We start from the raw sequence: 24,122 nt of genomic DNA, 5'->3' as shown, positions 1-24,122 counted from the left end.
GATTCTTCTTAAGGAGGACTGACTTGTAATTGGGGATGTAGGCCTATTTTGCATCATCATAGCTGCTTAAAAAAGAGCCAATACTGCGCTCATAGTTTCCCTTATTATCAAGCTGTTACGGCAGATGCTTAAAAAATGTGTCTTTAAAACAAACTTTAGCACCAATGTGACTGAAGATGTATTTACCACTGAGGAGTTTTACAGCTACTTCAGGAAATGAGAAAAAATAAATATTTGTATCGCTACATCTTTACTTTTTGCATCAGCAGGGAGTTTAAAGTTCCCTGTGATGCCTGGGAAAAGCTATAAAGAACAACACGAGTCTGACAAGTCAATCCAAATTAAAGGGCTATATACATTGCATAGCAGTTATAGTTACACTTTCTATACATACTTAGATGTCATTTTTTTAAACAACATAACAAATTAAATTGGTCCAAAGCATTAAAAGTGAGTTCATATGTAAAATTAAGATAAGAGTTTAAATGAGAATAATTAAATTAATTTTGCTTTGTATTCTAGCCTGTGAAATTCTGCCATGGGAGCCGTGGGTTCTTGGGTTTTACCCAATAAAACTCAGATTCCCAGAATTCTCTATCAAGCATTTGTGATCAGTCTTTTCCATCCATCCATCCATCCATCCATCCATCCATCCATCCCTATAGTATGTGTTCCACTAGATAAAAATATCTACAGTAAATAAATCAATTATTAAAAAAAACTGTTTTCTAGAATGTACAAGCTGACCTACTGTCACATTTCACTTATTCTGATTGAAAATCAGAGATAAGATCTTTCCAACCTGACAGAAACTTTTTAATCAATAATTTTATTAAAGGTTTTTACTGAAAGAGCCCCATATATGTTTATTAAAATGTTCGTACATTTATTTTTACAATAAATTGAATTTAGTTTACTGTAAAGCAAAAAAATAAATAAAACACTTTTTTGCTCATACTTAAGCATTTTTATTGTAAACGCTCAGTGTTAGCTTCTGGCTGTGACAGAAGGTTTAAGTTGGAAACTTTTCTATGCCATTCTTTGTGCAGACCAATATTTTGTATGGGACCCCAAAGAAGTCTCTAGTTACATCATTCTGTTTAACAAGTCTGCAGTATCATGGCTCTAACATTAATAAATCTGGTCTGAGCAACTGATGATGAGCACCTTTCCTGGCTGCAAAGGTTTCTCTGACTTGTTGAATGAATGACAGCCCCCTACTCCAATGTTCGGCACAACATTAACTGACTTGATGCGGCGAATAATGTGAAACATACTTGTTGGCTCTCCCCAGGGAGCTGCCGCATCTTAAAGCTAATTGGTTCCAACTGTCGCTGTGAATCTAGTTGCCTCATTTCTGCCCTTGAGTCACTTCTCTTCAAAAGGGATATAGGGACAATCAACAGCTGAAAATACACAGGGGAGTAAAGGATTTCTATTGAAACAGAAAAGCTCACTTTGTTGTTGTTTATGCCAATATGAGATAGAGTGTGTTCCAGAGAGAGATTGGAAGCACATTTTAATTTAATGAGCCTGAGAGTTACTAAAAAGTCTCTGATAAAACATTGATGGTTTGCTCAAGTGGGAAATTATTAGGATAATTTTAGGTCGACTGCAGTCTAACTGAGGGTTTGACGGAAAAATACATTTTTTTCATAAGTTGTATGATAATTCAGCAGCCTGTCTGCATTATATATCCTAGGGGGAAGCACTGGTAATGCTCCCTCATCGTTTTGCACAGAAATTCCCAAATTTTTGTCTGTGCAAAGTTTGTTTGATGCCCACAGTCACAGATTCAGCTGCTGATACGGACTAAACGTTACAGTCAGTAATGACTCATGATATGCTTGAGAAGAAGCTCTGAGAAGGAATGTACGAAAAGAAACAACCAGCCCTGCAGGCTTGGAAAGAAATACTCGTTCTTAATCCACTCCAGAGAAGTACAAAGCAACCCCCACCTCCACCCCCATCCCCCTCCAACTGCCTTCCAAATCCTACTTCCACTGCGAGTCAACCTGTCCTTTGTGTTCGGTTAAACTGCAGATAAATGAAGTTCACTGATAATTATTAGTGATCCACAACTTTGCTCTTTAATCGGCATTGTGTTCAGACATAGTTGTTTCCTTAAATATACGATCTGATAAAGCCAGCGCAGACTTCCTGACCATCACCACACAGCAGACAGACAAAAGCTGCATTTTAACTTTGAAACATTGGTATAGTAACAGGGATTTTTGGGAATCGTTTGCTCAGCCCAATATTTTTTTTCACTGCACAAAACAGGAACTAAACAAAATATCAGGTTTCCTCACTGAAAATGGTTCCTGGTTATACCTTTTTAAACACCTGGAAACTTTGAGTTGGAATTTACAAATGAAAGAATTTCTAATTGGTTAAATAACACCTAGATTTTTATTTGTTACTGTTTCATTTCTTTCAGTCTTAAAATTCAAAATAGCTCATGAAATCTATGAACTGTTGGTTTTATGAGAAGATTGGTTTTATAATTATAATAGTTTGCAAAGATAAAATCGGGGTTCCTACAAAGCTTGGGAAAATATTGAGTTTGATTGAAATATTTTTCTGTACCAGTTTACTATGGAAAGAGGAAATAAAGTATAATAAAAAGCAGATCAAAAAAGAGCAGTAAAGCAATATCATCGTATATCACAGTGGTCCAAAACTCCATCAAAGCTATAAAATGTGCCAATCCAGAAGCGACAGACCACTGAAAGCAAAACATTTTTTTTGCAATTCTTATACAGAAATTAAAGGAGTCAACTTCTAAAAGGCATATAAATGTCAAACCTGGTAGATACGTAAAAACGTATTTTGTGTTGTTTCAAATAAATCTCAGTTGTTTGTCTAAAGGTTTGTTGACTGATCTCTGGCCAGATTAACATTGTCGAAAATATGGAGGACTGTCAATTTAATAAACGATAACTGATAATAAACTCTGAACCTTTAGAGGGTGGTTTGGAAATGCATGAAACAACTCTGCGCTTGAACTTAATTCAAATAAGGTTCAAACTGCTGTAGTCGCATCAACGAACACACCTCTACAGCTGTTCTAAAAACTAACAAATTGTGTTTTTAAACGAATAATTCTGCTTAGCTCCTCCTTGGTTTATCTTGTTCTTTTTTGTTCTAAGCAAACCTCTCTAGTTATAAGAATCTATAATGGCATAAAGTCTTGGTGACTATTGATGGTTTTCTTAAATGGCATCTAGAAGAGCTTTTGCAGAAACAAATGGAGTGCTCTTTTCTGATTTTTAACAAATAGAAAGATGGTTTCACAAACTCAATTCAATTCAATTTAATTCAATTTAAAAGTACTGTATTAATCCCAAAGCTCATGTTATGCAGGTTTCTTCAGAGAGTTGTAGATGCTGAGGGCAGGAAGGATTTTCTGCAGCGGATCTGACTTACAGCACATCTGAAGAAGCCTCTGACTGAAGACACTGTTGTTGTACAACAGTCTCATGAAGAGGATGCTCAGGGTTCTTCATAATGTTCTTCATTTTATGAAGAATCCTCTTCTTTGCACAATGATCTCCAGAGGTTCTAGAGGAGTCCCCAGTACAGAGACAACCTTCTTTATCAGCTTGTTGAGCTTTTTTAAGTCCCTGGCTCTGATGCTGCTCCCCCAGCAGATGATGGTAGAAGAGATCACATTCTCCACAACAGACTTATAGAAGATATGCAGCATCTTGCTGCAAACACCGAAAGACCCAAGCTTCGTCAAGAAGTACAGTCTGCTCTGTCCCTTCTTGTAAATCTATGTTTCGAAGGATTGTTTTATTTATTTATTTATTTTTTTGCGGCACTAGAGACCTTAATTTTGCATTTTTCGACAGTAGGTAGACAGGAAAGAGAGCAATGAGAGGGGCATCGAGGACTATAGCCTCTGCACATGGTCGCGCGCTTAACCCCTACACCACCAGCGCAGTGCCCATTCCGAAGGATTTCTATTCAGTGTGGAAGATTTATAGGTTTTGAACTACAGATGATCAGATTCAGTAAGAACTAGCCATTTATTATTGTGGCACATCGAAAGCTGACAACTAGAAACCAACTTGGGGGTTTTTAGTGTCCCCCGCAGTGTACGGCCATATTTTATTACATTGCTTTCCCTGTGAACAACCCCGGGGGTGCAGCCTCTCATCTGACAGACAATGCTGGGAGTGGAGACAGTCCCCTCTAATAAATTAAAAGACCACATTTTTCTTGAGTTGGTAACAATTTCACTGTCAATTAGCATTAAATCTCATGATTATAACACTTAAGGTGCTTCAAAATGTAAATATGAGATTTTTACGTTCTTCCATCAACTTATCACTTTTACATAACTGTCTGTTTGGCTTGTTAACATGAACCGTTGAAGCCATTGTGTGTGTTCTAAAAATGTCTTCAACCATAGTTGATTTTTTGTCAAATCCTGGGTGAATTACAAATGTTGCACATTTATTATGAGTCTTTTCTGTCACATTTACAGGCATGTGTGAATTAACAGCCACTCCTCAACACATTTATCCTCTAAGATCAAAGTTTGAGGAATTATCTGGCACCTGTGTATTTCCATACTTGTCAAACACCTAACTGCCGAGATTCAAACAGTAGATGACTGTTTGGCCTGGACTTGCACAGCGACAGGGTGCATGTTTGCTAATTTTGCTTTTATTGCTGGTGCCGGTTTTCACTCATCAAACAACCATCTTTTACCAGCTGTGTTTTTGAAAGTTGAAGGGCTTGTGGTAGATTGTTTGCCACTTCTACTTTTTTCCACCTGATGAATTTCCTCCCTCTATCGATGCACCCTGTGATCTGTCAAATTGCACAAAATTACAGACTTAATTAGGAAACTGAATTATATCCATTCCTAAATATAATATTTAAAAACCTTTGAGGCAAGTTCCTACTGTATATTTGGATTATGGCTTTAAGTGTTGGAGGCTTTTAGTTGCTGAAAAGAGCATTCATTTTCTCCAACCAGATATGGTGATGTGCCCAAAGCCACAATCAAATTATAAACAAGTTTCCATGTTTGGTCTGCTTCACCACTGTCCCGGGTTTGGATTTGATTTAATCCTGAATACTATAATTTTGTAAACACAGGCAGCTACAGTAGTGACGCACAAATATAATCTGACACAATTCTAATATATCATCGTGTCTCCAACCTTTTTTTCTGAAATCCACCAGACATGCAGTGGTTCTCACGAGGTTCTTATCCCTCAGATTTCTGTCAGCAAACTGTTCACTGGGAAAGTATGTAGGTCAATCTGCTTTGGTCTTTATCTAGAGCCAGAGAGATAAGTGGCAATGTGATTAATATTTAATATCTGTATGATCAGTGATGGCTGTTGTCATGTTCAGTGTGGGCTTTAAAGTGTTAAAGGAGGTCCGTGGGGGGATGGGAAGCTTAAACTTTCTACAGTAAATTTCAGTGTAAACTTCTGTGTTTTATCAGTTTGACTTTTTATGCATTGCAGCTTGTGTGTAAATCCTGTGCCACAGTCTATGCAGATTGCTACTCTTTTATTTATGAGTGTCGCCTCAACACAGCTGATCCCTTGCTGTAATCCATTTTCTGGTGTTTACTCAGCAAGCGAACAGCCACATCCGAGCGTGTTATATCACTTGTCTGTGTTGGTGCCGCAGCACATTTTGCAACTTTCACCGACTCATGTGGCATGTGGATAGGGTGACCTGTCTTGAGAGTTTAGTATATCGATAATTTGGTGCATCTTGTGTCAACAGCAAAAAACCATATCATATGATGTTAAATATCTGCTAAATGTCAAATATTATAGGTCACTCTTGTGTATATTTGTCAAGTGGTTCCCACTTTTTTGGGCTTACACTACAGGTTTCCCCCACTTGAAAAGGCAGCTTGCTTCAATAGGATTCAAACTGGATTTCACTCAATGACCCAGAAACAATTGTTCTTTTCTTTCTTTCCTTTATTTTTAAAGTTCACAGGTGGTCACAATAGGTGAAAAACCTTAAACACAAAGAAAACACAAAAGGGTTAAGCAAAAACCCAATAAACCACATTTAACTATGATCAAAATAATTAGCCCTTTAAATGATTATCAATTATTCTTGAAACTAAGTATAACATCCCAAATTAAACACCCAAAAATCAAACAAATATATTTAAAGCATTAAATATCAGTTTCTACATACACTGCTCAAAAAAATAAAGGGAACACTTAAACAACACAATATAACTCCAAGTAAATCAAACTTCTGTGAAATCAAACTGTTCACTTAGGAAGCAACACTTATTGACAATCAATTTCACATGATGTTGTGCAAATGGAATAGACAACAGGGGGAAATCTTTGGCGATTAGCAAGACACACTCAATAAAGGAGTGGTTCTGCAGGTGGGGACCACAGACCACTTCTCAGTACCTATGCTTTCTGGCTGATGTTTTGGTCACTTTTGAATGTTGGTGGTGCTTTCACACTCGTGGTAACATGAGACGGACTCTACAACCCACACAAGTGGCTCAGATAGTGCAGCTCATCCAGGATGACACATCAATGCGAGGTGTGGCAAGAAGGTTTGCTGTGTCTGTCAGCATAGTGTCCAGAGCCTGGAGGCGCTACCAGGAGACAGGCCAGTATACCAGGAGACGTGGAGGAGGCCGTAGGATGGCAACAACCCAGCAGCAGGACCGCTACCTCCACCTTTGTGCAAGGAGAAACAGGAGGAGCACTGCCAGAGCCCTGCAAACTGACCTCCAGCAGGCCACAAATGTGCATGTGTCTGCACAAATGGTTAGAAACCAACTCCATGAGGATGGTATGAGGGCCCGACGTCCACAAATGGGGGTTGTGCTCACAGCCCAACACCGTGCAGGACGCTTGGCATTTGCCAGAGAACACCAGGATTGGCAAATGTGCCACTGGTTCCCAGTGCTCTTCACAGATGAAAGCAGGTTCACACTGAGCACATGTGACAGACGTGACAAAGTCTGGAGACATCGTGGAGAGCGATCTGCTGCCTGCAACATCCTTCAGCATGACCGGTTTGGCAGTGGGTCAGTAATGGTGTGGGGTGGCATTTCTTTGGAGGGTCGCATGGCCCTCCATGTGCTCACCAAAGGTAGCCTGACTGCCATTAGGTACCGAGATGAGATCCTCAGACCACTTGTGAGACCATTTGCTGGTGCGGTTGGCCCAGGGTTCCTCCTAATGCAGGACAATGCTAGACCTCATGTGGCTGGAGTGTGTCAGCAGTTCCTACAAGATGAAGACATTGAAGCTATGGACTGGCCCGCCCGTTCCCCAGACCTGAATCCGATTGAGCACATCTGGGACATCATGTCTCGTTCCATCCACCAACGTCACGTTGCACCACAGACTGTCCAGGAGTTGGCGGATGCTTTAGTCCAGGTCTGGGAGGAGATCCCTCAGGAGACCATCCGCTGTCTCATCAGGAGCATGCCCAGGCATTGTAGGGAGGTCATACAGGCACGTGGAGGCCACACACAATACTGAGCCTCATTTTGACTTGTTTTAAGGACATTACATCAAAGTTGGATCAGCCTGTAGTGTGTTTTTCCACTTTAATTTTGTGTGTGACTCCAAATCCAGGCCTCCATTGGTTAATAAATTTGATTTCCATTGATGATTTTTGTGTGATTTTGTTGTCAGCACATTCAACTTTGTACAGAATAAAGTATTCAATGAGAATATTTCATTCATTCAGATGTAGGATGTGTTATTTGAGTGTTCCCTTTATTTTTTTGAGCAGTGTATATTCAAGTACAGTCTGCAGCTCACCGGCTCCATCCTTTCCTTGAAACAAGCTTTCTCAGTCCTGCAGCGTCCATTTTCCAGCACCTCTCTCACACATTGTCAGCAGCTCATGTGTTAGAGAGTACCTCCAAACAATTCATTTAATCATCTTCACCTGGAGCAAACAGGCTGCTGCCATCAGGGTGGGAGACACACCCAGACCTGCACTCAGCCAGAAAGGGGCGGGGCCTGAAGCTCAGCTCAACACTTCCCACTCGATCTTCCCACGGAAACCGCTGGCAAGATCGCATAAAGTCAGCTTCCTCCTGGGTTTCCTGCCTACTCCTCTGCTGTCAGCAGGACTACTAACCGTCTGACATCTCTGTGAAGAATTGTGGTCTGAGTGTCCCTCAGAATGCTGGAACTGGGATACTTGGATGCAGGATTCTTGGATGTGGGTCTCACCTCTGGGGCACAGCAACCTGTCACGACTAACATTCACATCCCGCCCAATGCCTCTGGAGTCTGGGTTGACACTGATGACCCTCCCAAGCTTAAAGTTACCTCTCAATGCATTCTGATCACACAGCCAAACATTGTTTCCGACTGTGACATTTCTTTGTGTGGTGTGCCATTTACTTCTGACAAAGAGGTTTGGTCCAGCAAGTTGACTCCAGGACCTCCAAAACTTGTTAACCTTGTGCTGCATTTCTTGAAGTCTTTTATAGGGATAACTTGTGAAGTCAAAAGTTTTCCAGTCACCACTTGATGATGCTCGTCCCAACAGAAGTGAATTAGGTGTAATATACTGTACAGTGTCTTCCTGGCTCTGAACTCTGGCATCAATAGGGCGTTCATTTGCAAGGTTAGCAGCAAGTTGAAGTATTGTTTAAAACTCACTGAAGGTGAGCCCTGACTCTCTTTCCAGACTCTGGAATGCCTTTTTCACAATCCGAACAGCTGCTTCAACAGAACCATTTCGATGAGGGGAATCCGCTGGCTGGATTTTCCACTGCCAGTCAGTTCCATTTTGAGCTGAAGTTTCTTCCACAGCAGACCTGTTCATGCCAACTACTCCAAAACAAGCTTGGCACCAACAAAATTGGTCCCTGGATCAGACCAGATCTTTTTAGGATGCCCTCGAATTGCTGTGAATCTGATAAGCCATTAGAAAACTTTCAGTTGACATAGAGTTGGCAAGCTCTGTGTGAATTGCTCTACTGGCCATGCAGCAGAATGCCACCCCCCAAACTTTAACTGTGACTCTCCTCCTCACATCATCTTTAACCTGATAAGGTCCAAACAGGTCAACTGTTGTAAACTCAAATGGGGCTGCGGGCCTAGCTCTCTCTTGAGGCAAATCACTCATCACTTGCTGACATATTTTAGCTCTGGCTTTCTTGCAAGTCACAATTTTCAAAAACTTTTTGAGCAATTCTTCGTCCCTTGATTATCCATGCTCTTTCTCACCTTCAAAAGAGTTGCAGCCACTCCCTCGTGACCCCTGCTGTGAGCTTCATGAACCAGCAGCGTTGAGACCCAGGCGTTGTGTGGTGATAGGGGAACACCATCTCGGTCTTCATTGAAAGCCTGGACTCTTCCACCACAAACCAGAAGGCCAGATTCTTCCTCTTGGTACACCACCAAACGGTCTATTGTGGTGGCTGGAAAGGTGACGCCCTCCTGTGCAGCAAGAAAAATATCTCTTAAAGCATCTTGCCGCTCTACTACAGTAATGACCCCAGCTAATGACACTGCCTCACACTTTGGGGTCCTCATGAACCTTTTCTGGCCTGCAAAGCATTTTGCAGCCCGCCAGACCTGGGCAATCGTCCGGATCAGTCGAGTCAAACTGCTGAATCGTCTTACATCCACCAGGTTCTTGACTGTAGTGCCAGCAGGTGGTCTCCGAAGCTCTAGATCTGGGGGTTCTTTTATCCTCTGAGCTCTTGTAAGTACAGCAGCAAATAATTTTTTCTGCATCTTTCCAACAGTCTCTCTTGCAGCTGATGAAACATCCTTTGGAGATTTAATTGGCCATTTATCAGCTGGTAAACTCAGAAAATCTGGGCCTCGCTGCCATGCTGAATTTTCCTCTAAATCTTTTAAACCACACCCACAAGTAATGATATCAGCAATGTTCAGGGGGCCAGGGATCCACCACCAATCCTGCAGTTGTGTACTATTTTGGATTTCTCCAATCCCGTTAGCAAAAAAAGGATTGTAAACCATAGCTTTCATGCTGAATTGCACAAAAGACAGTTTGGCGGTCAACAACGTGGTACCAATGCTTTACCTGAATTTGACAATGTTGCACAAAGTACCTCTTTAAGCAGGCAGCAAATACTGCTCCACACAGCTCTGCCTTGACTGCTTCCCCCTTGTGGTCTAAGGGTGTCAATTTAGCTTTAGACTCCACAAGTCTTACTATTGGGCCTTGATCACATGCCCAACGCAGGTAGAGAATGGCACCATAAGCCTGCTCGCCGCCATCAGAAAAGGTAATTGCATCAATTTCAGCAGGTGCACCCACTAGTGTCAGAGCTTTCAGAAACCTGACCTTACTCAGCTGAGCATATTCTTCAAAGAGACTGATAGCATCTGCTCTAAGCTTTTTTGAGAGAGCAATGGTTCTATGCTTAGCCTCCTGAAATGCTCTACGGACCAGAATGGCCCCTTTCTGCTTGACAGGCGTTGTGAGACTAATTGGGTCATATAGCCCGGAAACCTGGTTGAGTAATTCTCGTCATGTCAGTGGGTTTGGTGTCTGAGCTCTCACCTGCTCCAGTTGAATGTCTTTGCAGAGTCTCATTTTCCTTTTTCTCTTTGAGAAGTTTATTCCAACCATGACATGAAGACTATCATCTTCCAAGATGTAGCCAAGGCCAAGAGCTTTGTTTTCTTCCTCTCCAAGCTGATTCGGCAGAGTCATAATCTTTGGAGCAGCCTCCAGTTACTGCTTCCCAGCAGTTTGCCTCCCATTTTGACCAGAGAAGACCCATGGCTTCAATTCAAACCCCCCTGCATTTAAGATCTGCTCGACATTTTTTGTGATGAGTCTGAGCTGGTTCAAGTTGTTATGAGTGGTCAAAAGGTCATCAACATAGCTATGCTCCTCTATTACTCAACGCTCCTCCACAAAATGGCTGAACTCTGGGAGATTTGCTGTTTTCTTTAGGGCAAGTTGAGCAATACAACCTGCTGGCTTATCGCCTATGTTGACTCTTGTGACTGCAAATTCCCCTAGCTCCTCAGAGTCACGCCACAGGAACCTATGCAGGTGCACCTCTCGGTCTTCAAGCCACACTGAATTATACATCTTCCGTATGTCCCCCAGAGCTGCAAAACGTCCACTTCGAAACCTTACTGGAGTTGTGACAGAGCGTGGGATTGGTGCAATAAGGTGGCTGATATACCATACTGGACCAGTCCATATATCCAAGATATCTTTAGATAACTTCAATGCAGCTCGGCACTCAACCATCTCATGAACTTGAGCTGCATATGCGGTCTTCCACTCTGGCTCCTTAGCCAGTTGTCTCTCAATCCTCAAAAATGTAGCTTCAACTGCACTCCTGTTACTTGGTAATGTGGCTGGATCTTCTACCTAGGGATACTTGACATGCCAATGAGGCTTCTCACTATGGTCATCAGCAACTACATACGTGAGCCCACTCTTTACTACTTCCAGCTCCCTTTCTTCAGCAAGGGTCATTGCTTTTCCTCCTGGCTGGCAGTTCCCACAGCGGCAGCCTCCACATTTGGGGACACAGCCAGCGCCAATGCTGTCCCATTTCCACCACTCTAGGAACCTGGATGTAGTAGCTGCACAACTGGACTTGTGTCTGGAGGCAACTGGAGGTTGAAAGGTAATAAATGTTTGCTGGTTGTGTGGATAGTAACTTGGGGCTACACAAATATGTTCCTCATACTTCACAACAGCAGTTCTCATAAATCTTGCAAAGTGTGTTCGTGATGTGTGAGCTGATATAGTGACTTCTTGAAACAACTCAGGATGGGTGCCAGCAACTGTTTTTCCCAGTGGTCCATCCCACAACACGAGATCCCCAACAATGCAGATTTTCTGTGGTGCGAGCTGACCCTCTTTGTGGCTTAAAAGGAGGTGAATCTCTTTTGGCTTTACCAGGTCCCCGAGTGGGATGCCTGGGAAGAACTTTTGCAGCTTCTCTGGAGACACATGCTTATGGATATCTGCAATACTGTCTAGCCCATAACAAACCAGTTGATGGGACATGAAAGTGCATCTTGAGCTACGGATACAAATTTTCAGGAGGTACCGCTTTGTTTTGACAAAGACTTTCATGCCTCCTACACCATGGACCACAAGCGTGATATCTTCACTTCTGAGATTTAGTCGGGCTGCTGTCTTATGAGTGATATAATTTGTATCAGAAGCTAGATCAATCAGTGTCCCAATTTTTTGTCCATCATTAGCTGTGACTTCCAGTATCATCATTATGACAGCCCATTCTGTTAGTCCATTCTCTTCTAGAAGACTCGAGTGACTTTTTGCAACATGGGAGATCCTTGATGCTGTGTTACAAAATACATTTTGGCATTGCTGGGCTAATTCAGGTGAGAGTTTTTTAAAGAATTCTTCTTGAGCTTCAGTGTAATTTGTCCTGTTACTACCTCCTACTGTTCCTCCTTTGGATTGTGCTGTCTCTAGATGTTTCAGCATTTGGACATAGAGAGTAATGGTGGTCTATGCCTCTCTTCTTACACTCAGAATTTTTACACAAAAATGAAGTTTTGCAGTGATCATCAGCGTTGTGGACTTCCAGACATTTCCAGCAGGCTCCCAACTTCCGCACTGCATCCTTCTTCTCTGTAAAATTAAGCACACGGAATTTCTTACAGAAGTATAGCTTTTTTCTGTGCTTGATGTCCCCACATACAACACACCCTGGTGTATGGCTGCTTGACTGGTTTGGGGTTCTAATCCTTGCTTGCCTCTGCTCGGGTCGAGTTTCTTTTCTCTGTGAGTCCTCATCCCTCAGTTGGTCGAGCTGCTCATAAATACTCTCCTGACTCTTGAGGAAGGCCAGAAGATTGTCAAAGCGCTTCTCTGGTTTATTACTTATCCTCTCAGCTGCAAAGAGAAGTCACTCTTTCTTCAATGGATCAGGAAGTTTGCTTTCAATGGACTTGGTCAAAAGAGGGTTTTTTAAAGCTCCAGTGTCCCCAAGGTCATTTAGATCTTTTAGGGCCTTTTCAATAACTTGGATTAGCTCAACAATTCTCTTGGGCTGGTGACTTTAGACATGTGGAAATCTCTGGAGCTCCTCAACTAGTTCAATAGCAATAGCTGGTTGGGATCCAAACCTGTTCTCCAGTACACAAAAAATGTCATCTGCTGTTGTATAGGTCACCAGTCGAAGCTCTCTTATTTTCTCATCCAAACTGTCAATGAGCTGGAACTTTTTAACTTCTTTTGACCCGGTGGGTTCTCCTTGACTCTGAAGAGCCTCCCAGTCTCTTTTCCAGCGATGAAAATCTCACCTGATGCCAGTAAACTTGGGGAGGGAGGTTGGCTTCAATCTGATGGCTGATGTTGGGTAGCTGATGGGAGATGCACTTGCAACTCTTCCAGCATCTTTTCTAGCCTTGGCTTCAATAAACTCTGCCTTTCTGGACATTAACTTTGGAACAATCTGCTCAAGCTCTCTTACACGCAAATGAAAATCCTTCTGCTCAGCTGGAGGGGCCCAGAATGTCCACTGTGTGTACTGCTCCTTTGACTTCTTCACCAATTTTTCCATGTAGTTGAACATGATGTCAAAAGCCTCTTTATTTCCACTAGAATCAAAAGACGCCACACTCTTCACTTTCTCTTCTGCAGCTTTCACCACCGTTGTCAGTTCCTCTTCACCATAGTTTGAAGAGGAACTGACAATGACAGTGTCTTCTGGACATGGTCCTTCAGCTCCACTTCACATTCATTTGAAGTTTTCTCAATGTCAGCCTTTTGCAGCTCACTTAACTGTGGAACTTCTCCAGAATTGTCTAAGTCTGCCTCTGCAAGATACTGAGCCTCCACATCTTCATTGGCTTCCATAACTTTAGCCTCCATTACAAGTTTTTTTAAAGCTGCCTCTGAGCTCCTCTTCAGACATCATGGCATGCATTCGAACAATGTTGTTAGCCATCCAGGAGAATAATCACTTTACAGATGTTCTGTTTGTTTTAAGCTGCTCCAGTAGCTTTGAGTCAGCCATTTTGGTTTCCAACAAAGTTTCTGCTTCAATCCATTGGTTTTTCACTGTCAATTTAATTCAATTCAATTCAATTCAAAGATACTTTATTTATTTATTTATTTATTTCCCCGAGGGGAAATTAGAATTCCAGTACAACCCATCCAAACATACATCATGACACAAGACAAGGGGGGGACGGGTCACCGAGGCATTGCTGCCCACTCACAGGCACTGCCCTTGCTAGATGAGAAAAGAGGCCACATTAGGTAAGTAGAGGGAAAAAAAATCATATTTCACACTTTATCCTTAGCAGGATACAGTTTGAGATTGCAAAAAACCTCAGCACAAAGAAGCAACAAGTTGACAAAACAACATCATGCCGGGAACGGTGAAGGTGGTGTGAGGGGTGCATATGTTTATCTTGAGCATGTGTGTGTGTGCAAGTGAGGGTGTGCAAGTAAGTCCATGAAGCACTGTCCCAGAGGCCATTGTCCTTGATGGTACGTTGGAATGTTCATCAACCGGCCACAAAGTTCTGAGCAGGTCCACAGATGTCCTCAGGGAAGGGAGGGGGCAGAGGTAGCAGAGCGTCATGTTTACATAACTTCCAGGAGAGGTTGAAGATAGCCAGCCATCAAGGCCGTGCAGGGGAGCCAGATTCAGAAAAACAATTATTTGGGTTAGGCTGACTCTTAATTTTCCGTCAGCCTTGAGAGTCTCGCTGGTGCTTCTCAAAGGCGAATCCAAACAGCCAAATTCCTGGACTTTCTGCCAGATCCGAGCGAACAACTTTCTCCAAGATTTATCCCATTTCACCCCTGAGTCCAGGAACCGCAACCTGCCTGCGATCCTGTGTAAGGATCACATCCAGTCTGTGATTCAGCTCACGTAACATCTCAGTCTGAGTGTTGATCGCTCTGAAGATCCCATCACACATGCCAGGCAGCCTTACAATTGCCAGAACAGCTGCTGACATTCTCCGAATTTCTCGATATGCCAGGTAACCGCTGACTCCAAAAAGCAGAAATCCTGATATCAAACATCCAATTATATACACATCTTCCACATCCTCGGCTGACATTATCGACAGACACACAATCCTCCACTTCTGCCAGGAGTCCATCGTGTATCCGGAGAAAAATGTCCCGTCCGGGCAAGTGAGCTCTCCCGACCCCTGTCTTCTCGTCGAGAAAATTTGATCAATTGCATTGAGAGACCAGCTGACCAAATCCATATTTTGGAAGAATTTGGAAGATATGCAAAAAGAGGCTCCAAAAAAGACAAGACACAGAGACAGAGAAAAAGCGTCCTCCTCCACCAAGAGCAGAAAAAAAGAAAAAACAAAAAGTGGTTCCCACTTTTTTGGGCTTACACTGCAGGTTTCCCCCACTTGAAAAGGCAGCTTGCTTCAATAGGATTCAAACTGGATTTCACTCAATGACCCAGAAACAATTTTTCTTTTCTTTCTTTCCTTTATTTTTAAAGTTCACAGGTGGTCACAATAGGTGAAAAACCTTAAACACAAAGAAAACACAAAAGGGTTAAGCAAAAACCCAATAAACCACATTTAACTATGATCAAAATAATTAGCCCTTTAAATGATTATCAATTATTCTTGAAACTAAGTATAACATCCCAAATTAAACACCCAAAAATCAAACAAATATATTTAAAGCATTAAATATCAGTTTCTACATATATTCAAGTACAGTCTGCAGTTCACCGGCTCTTTCCTTTCCTTGAAACAAGCTTTCTCAGTCCTGCAGTGTCCATTTTCCAGCACCTCTCTCACACTTTGTCAGCAGCTCATGTGTTAGAGAGTACCTCCAAACAATTCATTTAATCATCTCCACCTGGAGCAAACAGGCTGCTGCCATCAGGGTCTTCTTTGCTTTTTTGTCTTTTGCACCTTGTTCTTTTTTTATTTTGACACACTCAAACATGCATGCAACAGCTAAGAGCAGTTTTACTGTGTGTCTCTTGCAAACCCATATACATTCACTAATGCTTTAAGGATTCCCTCCTCTGGGCTTTGTAATTCTCTGTAAAATCCACCAATGAGTGTGTTGTGTTGCGCATGTGTGATTCCTGCCTCTGAACATTTCATCACATGTGAGGAGCGCAGGCTGACTGGATTTAAATAACTCGAAGCCGACAGAGAAGGAGTTGAAGGAAAGAGGAACAGGCAAAAATAGGACAAGGCAAAGTAGTGGTTTGTAGCTGAGTGTGGCTCCGAGGAGCTGGCCGATGACGTGAAACGCTGCGCGCACATCTGGAACAGCTTGTGCAGCTGCACCTGAAGAGGAGGGCTCCTCTGCGTAGCCTCTGCCGGCAGTTTCTCATTCCTCCTTTTGCTCTTGTTTTTTGTTTTTTTTCTGGTGGTCTGTAATTCTTTCTTATTCTGGTTACTGCCTGCCAGAGCGAAGGGATGGTTTCCCGCTGTGCATCAGACAAGGAGAGCATGTAAATCGAAACCAAAGAGAAGAGGACAGACAAGGGAAAAGTGGACATTAACATGGGAAGGAATTATTAGGTAAGACAGAAAAGTTCATGGCTGTTTTATGAGTGTAGGTGCAGAGCAGGGGGAGCAATAGAGGTTTGCAAGGGAAAAGAAAGGGATGGAGGAGGAGGCAAAGGGGAGATTAAGTTGGACTGTGCTGACATTGGAGACCTGAGGTTTTGTTTGCATTTGGCACGGCACATCCTGTCACTCCACAGGTTGATACACACATTCAGCTGTTTACCAACACACATACTTACTTATGCGCTTGCTGTTTGCTTTGGAGGATGATCCCCGGAGGCCATGCCAGGAGAGGTGAAAACCTTCCAAGGAGCTAAGTTTCCTCCCACCCTGCTTCCCAAAAGTGCCCTCCTCTCTTCTCTCTCCTTTACTCTGGCCCTTCTGTCTTACCTGCACTAGTTTCAACACGCTGCAGCTCCAGAGTCACAGAAAGCCAAGAAAACCTCCGGAATGCCCTTGGGATACAGCTGCTGAGCAGCTTTCACTGGTTCAACTAACCTACAGGATGTCTAAAGCCTCCCGGCTTGCTCGGCCCTCCTCAGCCGGAGCCGGATCCAAGCTTCCCTCCCCGAGGAAGGAATGCCCTGGCACAGTCGGCATGGCTGGCCGTGCCCGTGTACTGAGTGTGGGGGAGAAGCTAATGAGGGCCGGTAACGACGGTGCCCTGAACAGACAGAAACCCTTAACAGGAGCTATGGCACAAGACAAACCACAAAGTGAGAACCAGACTGAGACTCGAGGCCCTTCCCAGAGTCCAGGTGAGAAGGACCAGAATGTGGAGATGGTATCTTCCAAGAGCAGGATCAGCCCACCTAAAGTTTCAAGTCAGCAGCATGGCTCAGTGCAAAGTAAGTAACATAAAATGTATTTTTCTCTGAAAGATAGTTTATTTTTAATGGTTTTGTGGTTTATCGGTACACTGTACATAGTTTTGTTTGGATTTTTTAGTTTTGGAGTTGTTTCCCAAATTTCTTCTTTATTCTTGATGTTAACATTAATATTAATAGGTTATTTATAAATTCTGGCTAATTTGTTTAGTCTGGTATTATTTTTCGTTGTGGGGATGTTCATTCAAGTGGTGCTTTATTTTATTCTACTAGATGGACTAAAATATGATTTTGACTGAAGTCCCCCCAGGGTATTACAGTTTGAGAAGGACTTGGATGAACTCACTAAGACTTTGCTCCTAAAAATGAATAGAAGCAGCACATACTGTATTTCAGGAAAGAATTGTTTGAATCCTGTAAACAGACATTGGCTTGAATTAGAATTAGCATGGGTGAAGTTTACTTTATTTTACTTTTATCCTTATTTTATAAGTCTTTTATAAGTATTTTTCCTCTATGCTTTCTGCTTCCTTTAGCTGACTAAGTTTATTGTCATTACTGAAAAAAATATCATAGTCATGGACCTAAGGAGCAACTGTGTATTAGTAGAGATTAACCATTCAAAGATTTGTTGCTGATTACTGATCTTCAATTTTTGTAACATTTTGTTAATATTTGCAAATTCAGCTTTCTTTTTTAAGAACTCTACATATGTAGCAGTGTTTAAAATAGTTATTTCCCTCCGCGATGAACAGTCATTATTATTTATAATAGGAGCAGGGGCCACGTCACAGGGTTTTACTAACTTAAAACATAGCCAATATAATTTGGAGTTGATATTTTAATCTTTAGCGTCGCACAATAAAGAGTAGTGCAGTTAGCATTACTCTCTCTCTCTTAGTATTCTCTCAGACTCATGACTCAGGCAGTTAATTATAATTTAAGTCAACTGAAATGGACTATAATGACCACACAAAAACAATATTAATTGTTGCTTTAATACATTTATAAGTTCATTTTTCCAATTTCTTCCAACATTTAGCGCAAATATGCTTTAAGTAGAGAAATATACTCTGGAACACCTAGTGAACTCTGACTCTGTTAATTTTAAGTCTTGCAGTAGCAACTACCACACTGAAGAGTGTTGTGGTTAGTTTGATGGCATCTGTATGATGTTTTCACTGATCGGAAAAAGAACTGATTGGTCTGTATATATATCTATCTATATATATATCTATATATAGATAGATAGATAGATAGATAGATAGATAGATAGATAGATAGATAGATAGATAGATAGATAGATAGATATCTATCTATCTATCTATCTATCTATCTATCTATCTATCTATCTATCTATCTATCTATCTATCTATCTATCTATCTATCTATCTATCTATCTATCTATCTATCTATCTATCTATCTATCTATCTATCTATCTATCTATCTATCTATCTATCTATCTATCTATCTATCTATCTATCTATCTATCTATCTATCTATATATATTGATATATGAAACTTCTGTCACTATCCTGCTGGGTTGGGATCCACTGGTTCTTATCACTGTACCCTTTGGTCCTTCTGACCGCATTCCCAACTCTGCATGGCACCGGCTTTCATGTCTTGACTCAATCTTCTTACACTCTTAGATAAAACTTGAGCAGAACTGTATATAATTGAAGATTTACTCCATTGCGTTACATCTATGTCGCTGTTGTTGATGGCTTGCCTGACAGTATAGAATTTCCTGAGCTGCTGTAATGTTCCCTGTCAGTCACTCATAAATCACTGTAGAGTGATCGGTTTCTACAGGGAACTGCAAGAGGAATGGGGGTGATGTAGATAAAGGCTACAAGGCGGAGTCAAATGGTAGAGTGACAGAAGGAGGTCAGGAATGTGAGCTGGGCATGCTGGGAAATCAACAGGTCTCGGGTTGTGTCTCTGTGTGAATCTCTCATCTTGGTGAAGTCAAGGCTGGGGGGAGTCAGGTTTGTTCTGGAAACCAGATGTGCTTGTTCTTTCTTAGCTTGCAGTCTTTTTGCAGAGCTGATGCCCTTCTTAAAAGCTGGGGTCAGACCCTGTAGAAATGACATCACACCCGAAATTCTTAATTAACCACCCTTCTTTGATTATGTCCAGTGCTTCTTTATTTTCTTTTATCTCCTCACGGAGTTCTTCTGTCCTCCCTCACTCCTCACTGTGAATCATTTTGTATTTCTCCTCACCAACACCCTCTCTGCTATTGTTTCTCCTTGAGAGGTCTTCCTCCTCCCGTCTCTTTCTCCTGTTGTGTTATGACAACATTTGAATCACTTATTGAAAGATTCCCCTCCAGCCCCCCTCATACACACAGGCACTCATAAACTCACAAAAGACCATCAAATAGAATAAATGAACTGTTCTCTACATCTGCCTCTGTCCTGCGGTGCATTTTTAAGGGGAAGTTGTACTTCAGTGGCTGCTCAAACATTGTTATATCCCTGGACATTAACTTTGAAGTTCTCAGTTGAAAAGGCACTGCCTCAGCAGTCCATTCTCGGCAGAAACGTGCAAAAGAATGGACCAATTTCCCATTACTTTGATGTATAAACTTTATGCAATACAGTGTCTTGATTTAATGCAACCTCTTTTAAGTTGTGTCTACGTTTTTGCATTTAAAACAGGCTTTTCAGTTTTGTGTTATATTATCACCTAATTTATAGCTTCTGTACACACAAAGGGTGTTAAAATGAGAATTCCTGCCTAGTTGTCTCCTACACTAATGCCAGTTACTGGGCATGAAGATGCCAACGGCCCAAGCCCACAGAGTCAAACAGAGTGGTTGCACAGAGGCCTGTCAGACAATAAATGTGTGTGACAGGTGACATTTCCACTGTGTGAAAGCTTCAAAGACGACTGCAGCTCACCAAAGGATCCAATTTCAGCCTTTAAAGTGGAAGCTCCCACCAAGAGTGAAATCCGTTTGATATATTTGTTCCAGACAGTGTGGAACATTAGGTGTAGATTTAGGTTTAATTTTTCTTTTGGCGTTACAAGATTCTGCAGTAACCCACAATTTTATACTATTTTGGTGAGCAGAAGTTTGACATTATTTATTTAACTTCAAAAAGCTTTCAAAAGGAAGCAGACAGTCAGGCATTAAAACCTTATGTAACAGAAGTTTCCTACTTTTGAGTTGGTTTTCTAAAAGTTTATCCACCTTGTTCCTGGTGCTGCAGATGTTGGATTGATGGTGGCCACAACTTGGATATTTAATTACTTCTGGTTAGGTGCAATCTGTATTGCGTTGCCTTGTACTTACAACAATTGCAATGACAATACGGCTGAATCTAATTTCACTGGAAAGAGTGGTCTTCTTTAAATCCAAACCAAACATTGTCGGTTCGAATCCAGCTTCCTCCTGCCACATGTCAATGTGTTCTGGGGCAAGGCCCTTAACCTCAAGTGTCTTACCAATCGGTGTACTAATGTGTGCTCGAATGTGAGTGCAGTTGGGTGAATGTGACTCTAGTGTAAAGCACTTTGAGTGGTCGGTGTAAGTGGAAAAATGCTATATAAGTTTAGTCCATTTACCATTTATCCTTAAGGAAACAGTAATTTGTAAGTAACTATTTTGAAGTTTACCTAAATTTCTTCTTTTTTTATCCATATGGAGACATCACCATGAAGTTGCGGTACTTGTTGCACTGTTCATGGCTGTTCCTATAATGGGATGTGGCTAAATTTGTGGCTTCAACAATTGTGTGTGTAACGTGCACCCAAAGAGAAACAGGATTGTTCCTAAAAATGCTGAGAACAGATTAGGTATAATTTTCTGTTTAAGAAATAATGTGTAATCTAGTAATGTAGTAATCAGCACTACACAATATATCGAATCACAATATCAGTTTATGCATAACAGCAATCCGACTGATACAGTTTTTTGGTAAGTTGTTTTATTTCAGGGGACATGCATCACAGCTCTTATTGATATGAAAACACGATACAGATTAAATCCACAAAATTCTTAAATTCACAGAAAGTGGTGGGGAAATTTCAATGATGGAAAACAAGGAGAAGAGGAAGGGAAAACTCACTGAAGCAGCAACATATGCTACTATACATAAGCAGAGGCAGTTTCTCCGGGTTATCCTCCAAGTCTGTGCAAGATATAAGTGCAGCTATAATTTAGTAACAAGTTTAAAGTAAAAAAACTTGATATTCCCACATGTTTAAATTCATATTTGCACAGTGAAATAGCCTTTGTTTGCAAGCAAGCTGGTCTGGATGTTGTACATATGATTCACTCAAAGAATGATGGGTTATAGAATAAGGTGGGTCGTTTATAGTGCCTGTGTTATGACAGATCCAACCCCCCAGGCCACCAGAGCTGTTGAATTTTCACACAGTATACTATATCTCAGAGGGTATACTGCTTATATGGGTTTTGCAATTTAGGTAGTTTCATTCAAACCTTGTTTTGGAGTAAGAGGCTGCTTGCAATGGAATGTTTCGAACTGGCCATGCATCATTCTGGACATGACGTTTGGGACGTTTCATAGTTGCTTTGACAACCTCTGATTTAGAGTAATTTCCTATAATCTACTGGCGGTCTAGTGTGAGGAAACGTACTTTAATGTAAGTCCTATAAATAATATCTACTTGGTCAAGTTCACTTAGAGTATTTTTTGGTTAGCTCTGGGCTCAAAATTCACTTATTTCAGTTGAGCCAATTGGCTCAATGGAGTCAGAAATAAATAAGATTGAAATTATACATGAAATATGAGTGTTTCTATGTTTATTATCACCATAAATCATCAAAATACTTGAATACTATTCTCAGTGGTTAAAGCACTTGGTTGAGAAATTGTTTATGGAGTGGGCCTATAGTTAAACGCTGTACAACTGAGATGATCCCACCAGCCAATAAAATAAACCAAAATATCCACAATTTACTTCAAAACTTTTATCTTCCAAAGTTCTGTATACAAAGTGCTTTTATTTTATAGATAATGCAAATTGACGGATGTTGTTGCCTACAGTCAATTAAGAAAATTCTTTGTTGGCTCACTTGTTGAATGAACAATACGCAAAATGGTGGTGCTATGGTGGCTGGTGGACGATGGTCTTAAATAAAAAAATTTCTCAGTGCCGCATTCAACATTGGACTAACTCTTAGATTCTAACATGTAAACCAATACATTTATAATTCCAACCAAAAGCACGGACAATTTACTCCAATTATTAAACTTTTGTTTATATCAAGAGTTAAAATGCCCTTGGATAAAGATGATGGAGTTGAACTTTGCATTCCAGCATGGAAGCCTGTCATCCCTTTTTTTCCCCAACTCTGTGACCTTCTGCAGCCAAATCAAGAACATTAAAAACTGTCATCATGTGAGTTGTCAAACTTTAAAGCAACACCCAGTTGCCACAGATTTGTTTGCTCAACATCAATGTAGCAAATTTCCTGTTCCAACACATCTCAAAGATGCTCTGTTGGCTTGAGATCTGGTCACTCTGATGACCACTAGACTACATTGAACTAATGGTAAATTTCTCAAAACCAGTTTGAAATGATTTGAACTTTGTGACATGTTAAATTGTTAAATTGTGGAAGTAGCCATCAGAAAATGGGTACACCGTGGTCATAAAAGGATGAACTGCCCAAAGTAAAATATCCCCCATACCATCATACCACTACCATCAGCCTAAACCAGTGATGCAATGCAGGATGGATCAGTGCTTTCATGTTGTTCAGGCCTAATTCCGACCCTACCCTGTCGCAGCTGAAGTTAGATGTCCATTCTTCCCCATTTTGATGCTCTGTTTGACCAGGTGTTCCTGATAAGGTGGCAGGTGAGTGTACATTGTAGGACATTTTCTATCGACTAAGAATCTGTGTTTGTCTGGTTGTTTAGTTCTGTAGGATGTGAGAAGCATTGGCAGTGTTATGATTATGGAAATAACAATGTATCCTTGTTATGTGTTGGTTAAGTGCAGGTATCTATTCATTGCCTCAATCCCGTGTTAGATGTGTACAAAAGTTGTATACCAAATTTAGCAAGATTTTAGGGTAGACAGTGGATGGACTGTTGGTGCTGTCTCTTCAATGCACAGATGTTCTATAAAAGAGCGGTCAAAGAAAACTGATGAGCATATTTACTGGAGGTTGGGAGTGGGCTATTGGACAAGTGGAAGCGAGTGGGTAAATGAGAGGGTAAAGAGGTGACAACATGGCAATCTGGAGGCAAGATAAGGATAACTGAATATGAAGGATATCAACGGTTATTTAAAGTGATTTTGAAGAAAACTTCAAGACTACAGTGTGTGAATGAACACAGTTTAACTTGGCAAGTCCAAGCAGTCGATAAAGGTATCTGGAAATGGATGATGTTTGATAATGACTCATCCTCTCTTTAGCTCCCTTAGTAGTTTCTGTTCTCATCAAACCCCCAAGGCTTTTTTCAGTCTAGACAAACTTGAATTTTTCATTGTGTGTATGATCATTAAAATCCTTAGATTCTATGACCCACCAAGTAGCAATTTGTCCTCTGGGCTCTCTGATTCTGGTTGACCTCACCTACTGGTGCTGGTGACTGAGAAAAGACTCTCTTACTTAGAAGAGTTTGCTTAAAGAGGCACACACACTTGTGCTTTTGCTGTGTCTGGCCTTTCAATGTGTAACCACATCAGTATGTGCAGGATTGCTTTAGCTTGTCTTCCAAGTGTCAAAGGTTAGTGAGACATTTAATATTTTGTTGTACTTGTCTGGCTGTCTGTAACTGTTTGATCCACTGGTGAAGGACTTGGTTTGACATA

General features: G+C 41.3%; 1 protein-coding gene across 8 annotated transcripts in view; it reads left to right on the top strand.

The window, feature by feature from the left end:
- Positions 1-24,122, top strand: part of si:ch211-285f17.1 (sickle tail protein homolog) — a 197,614-nt gene that overhangs the window by 25,608 nt on the left and 147,884 nt on the right. For 7 of the 8 annotated variants that reach the window (XM_047349211.1, XM_047349213.1, XM_047349214.1 and 4 more), the window contains exon 1: positions 16,860-17,338. The exons of the other annotated variant lie outside the window; for it this stretch is intronic. In XM_047349211.1, coding sequence (XP_047205167.1) covers positions 16,996-17,338 — 343 coding nt within the window. In that variant the 5' untranslated portion in view covers positions 16,860-16,995. Of the gene's footprint in view, positions 1-16,859; positions 17,339-24,122 lie in introns of those variants that run through there. 8 annotated transcript variants of the gene reach the window in all.

The sequence above is a fragment of the Girardinichthys multiradiatus genome, chromosome 21 (assembly GCF_021462225.1).
Source record: "Girardinichthys multiradiatus isolate DD_20200921_A chromosome 21, DD_fGirMul_XY1, whole genome shotgun sequence".
Taxonomy (NCBI): Eukaryota; Metazoa; Chordata; class Actinopteri; order Cyprinodontiformes; family Goodeidae; genus Girardinichthys; species Girardinichthys multiradiatus.
This window is presented reverse-complemented; position numbering and strand designations above follow the sequence as displayed.